Source organism: Venturia canescens, chromosome 9 (assembly GCF_019457755.1).
Source record: "Venturia canescens isolate UGA chromosome 9, ASM1945775v1, whole genome shotgun sequence".
NCBI classification, from domain to species: domain Eukaryota; kingdom Metazoa; phylum Arthropoda; class Insecta; order Hymenoptera; family Ichneumonidae; genus Venturia; species Venturia canescens.
The window spans coordinates 4,317,147-4,320,496 of record NC_057429.1 but is presented as its reverse complement, the minus strand read 5'-3'; the positions used below and the strand labels follow the sequence as shown (position 1 = coordinate 4,320,496).

Sequence of the window (3,350 nt, the reverse complement as noted above, 5' to 3'; positions counted from 1 at the left end):
CCTGAAGGAGTCTACGATTTCTTCTCCGATATCGCCGATTTTCAAGAGAATATACGAAAGATAAAAGCTGAGCAAGGCGATTGTGCACTGTGCAAACGTATGCATGGAGCAAGTGATATTATTAATAAACACGTTGAATGTGTATCTGTTGGTGCTAATGAAATGCTGCAGAAATTGTTGCTTTTGAAATGTAAAATACAGACATATTTCACTTCAGATGACGAATCTGTTAACGATATTATAGATCGTGCTGAAAACTTGCGTAATCATGTGGAGAATTTGAAGGAGTTTGTAGACATAATACGAAAACCTCGCAATAATCAATAAAATCTTTTTTCGAAAACTTTGTATTTATTTTCATGAAAAAAACCTTACACGTATCTTAATCATTAGGTTCGAGAATCCAATTTTTTAGCAACTGAACATTTTGGTGAGCACAATTGTACTTGAATGAATTTTCATGATGAGGACATCCAGTGTTCGCTTGTTTCCGCAACTTTTGAAGCGAAGGACAATCAAGCATTTCAATATTAATGATGCGTTCGAATCCTTCTGACAAAAAATTCGCCAACCATTCTCGCTTCTCGGAGCCCTTCACATAGATAGATCTAGCATCATGTAAAATGCTTTGGATGATTCCTGTTGCAGTATTGTAGGGCACAGAACCATGGTTCCAAGATATTCCATGATAATTACGTGTTTTAACCACGCGTTCGTACATTTGAATTTCACAGGCAAATCGTTCCATGCGTAGGGGGCTTGGAATAGCAGTGTCAGAGGTGTCGAATCGTTTAATGAAATAACCGAGAATTCTTTCAGCACAAATTCGTTGATGGGTTGCTTAAAACCCTGCAAATCTACTACGTACTCCATCTCTTGAACGTTACTGCCCTAAAGAATCCTCTACAGATATTTTTATATTTTAATCCCCACCACCTCAAATCAATTTTTTAACATTTCCACTGATTGAGTTGTATTCTATAATTCGATCGTGTAATATCAAGCAATATGCTGAAGTTTGTGGTGGAATTGGATTTGTTGACTCGAATTCTAATCGAATGTCAACGGGTCCAGATTTCAATGACTCATTCTGTTTTGAACAATCAATGACAATGAGTGGTGCGTACTTCAAAAAGTCTACTTTACTCAACAGTGGTTCAGACTCCTTCCCGTAGTAGGAAGCCTGAAAATTTGTGTACATATCGTAGAGTAGAGCGTACTGATTATGATCAATATCAAGATTCAAATTTCCATAAGGATAACTCTCTGAGTTGAGAAAGAGTTTGACGTCTCTGATATTACAATGATCGAAGCGACTCGCGTTCTTAGTCGCACTATTTTTCCGAGCTGTTTGAAATCCCAAAACAACGTATCGAGGTTTCTCGACCTGCGTAGAGGTTTTCACAACCCAAACGTGCTTTGTAGTTGTAGGTAGTAGCGGGTACTCGTACAATTCCCAAGCACGAAAACTCAACGGAATGTACGAGTCTTTGGCGATAAAATTTAATAGTTGAATTTTCCATTGATCAGCTACTCTGACATATGGTATCATCCATTCGATCTTTGAAAGAGTAATTTTGAATTGTTCCGAAGCATCAGCAGTTTGTATGATAGCATTCGTATCAGTGTTTGTACGTGTTAAAATCAACTCATGTTTGGCATTGACAATAATTCTGCGATAGTCCTCAGCAAAGCCCAGTAGCATACTTAAAGGTATAGAGATGTCAAAGTAACCAGCTGCATCGGTTATCGATGCTTCTTCGTCTCCCGGCCAACCAGCATTTTCCATGACTGATTTTTGGCTAGGATTCTGGGAGATATAATTTTTCATGAGTGTTGTAAGACCAACATTTTTACATCGATCGATCTCCACAGCATTCAGCTCATAACGAATTTCTTCAAATAGGTGACAGATGGCGTTGTTGACCAATGTCGTGGTAGTGGCAACAGATTGCCCATCAGCTTTCGTCAATCTACCGTATACATGCAATGAGCTCTTGCTTGGTAGCAAGCACAAATCCTGATGCTGAACTGCAATACGAATCTCATCGTTGTTGTTGAAAGTTGCTGATGCGAATGGTTGATGTCCATGCAATTCATAGTGCGCGATGGACTCGTCAAAGATGATTGGTTTTTGTATTCTTAGGACCTCCTCCATGGTATGAAGCAAAATATCGTGACACAACAAAGCCTTATCAAGAGACTCGGTAGAGTCTCGGGACAAGTACATTGACAGCCCTGTCGTCTGCTGGCCCGAGGCTCTCGCCGAGACTATATTATCTCTGAATAAAGTAAATTTCGGTGGTGGGGGTAAAATTGACATGTCATTTTCTTGAATTGCGAAGCTCAGGAGTTATGTCGCAATTTGAAAATTGAACTTTCAGCTAATTAAGAAATTCTCTTTTGATTGCGCCCAAAATCAATACGATCGGTGGTGTAATTGCTGAGAAAAAACTTTGCACGGGCTCAAGATTATGCAAAAGTTACTAACACATCTATGGATTTACTGTGTCTGTACAGAACACCATCAAAGGCCTCTTGATGCCAGCTATAACCCATTTCTATGGAAGCTCGGGTCCCGGGATCCCGGCTACAGAAATAATGAGTTGTGATTGGTCAGGACACTTGCTGTACCGTTCCAGCGGAATACAGTTTATGAATATATATACAAGGCCATCAGTCAGCCGTCAGTTATTGATGTTATAACAAACGTATTTTCGACATTACGAAGTGCGGGGTGACAAAAAAATATTTTTCATCTAATAAAGTGTTAAATAGGTTAAATATGTATTTATTTTATTAAAAATAGTGGTATGTGGTGTCATACAGTATTACGAAAACCAGACATATAGTGACTTTGACGTGATATATAGTACATCCATCTGTCAGTTTTTGATGGCATGAGCAAATTAATAGCAACAGCGATCTGAATGATAAAATTTCGGAGAAATAGTGCGAGCTGTATGAATTCGATTCAAAATTCTTATATGACTATAAAAAAAAAATGTTATGCAAGTTTTGTGAAAACCATGTGGGTTAGTTTACGCTCATCGCAATCGGTTCGCGAGTGTTTGTTATATAGAACATATATTAGTATTGGGAAATTTCTCCTTGTACAAATTCTTTGATTTTACGTTTATTTATGACATAATTTTGTTGCAATCCTGGTTCTGGTTCTTCAAAAATTTTCAACGGGAGTTATGTGAGAAAAATAAACTTTCGCTCATTATAACCTCTCAAACGTTCTTTCCAAACAGAAATTTTATGTCGTGTAATTACATTATAGAAAAAATATGCGTGATTGTATGTAAATGAATGCAAATAAATGTTGAAAAACTTCGGTCAAGTAA

General features: G+C 37.7%; 1 protein-coding gene across 1 annotated transcript; it reads right to left on the bottom strand.

Moving 5' to 3' along the window:
* Positions 1 to 937: 937 nt before the first annotated feature.
* LOC122416264 (uncharacterized) lies at positions 938 to 2,158 on the bottom strand. The gene has a single exon (XM_043429032.1). It carries the CDS (start codon positions 2,156 to 2,158, stop codon positions 938 to 940), a length of 1,221 nt encoding a protein of 406 aa, XP_043284967.1.
* Positions 2,159 to 3,350: the final 1,192 nt, after the last annotated feature.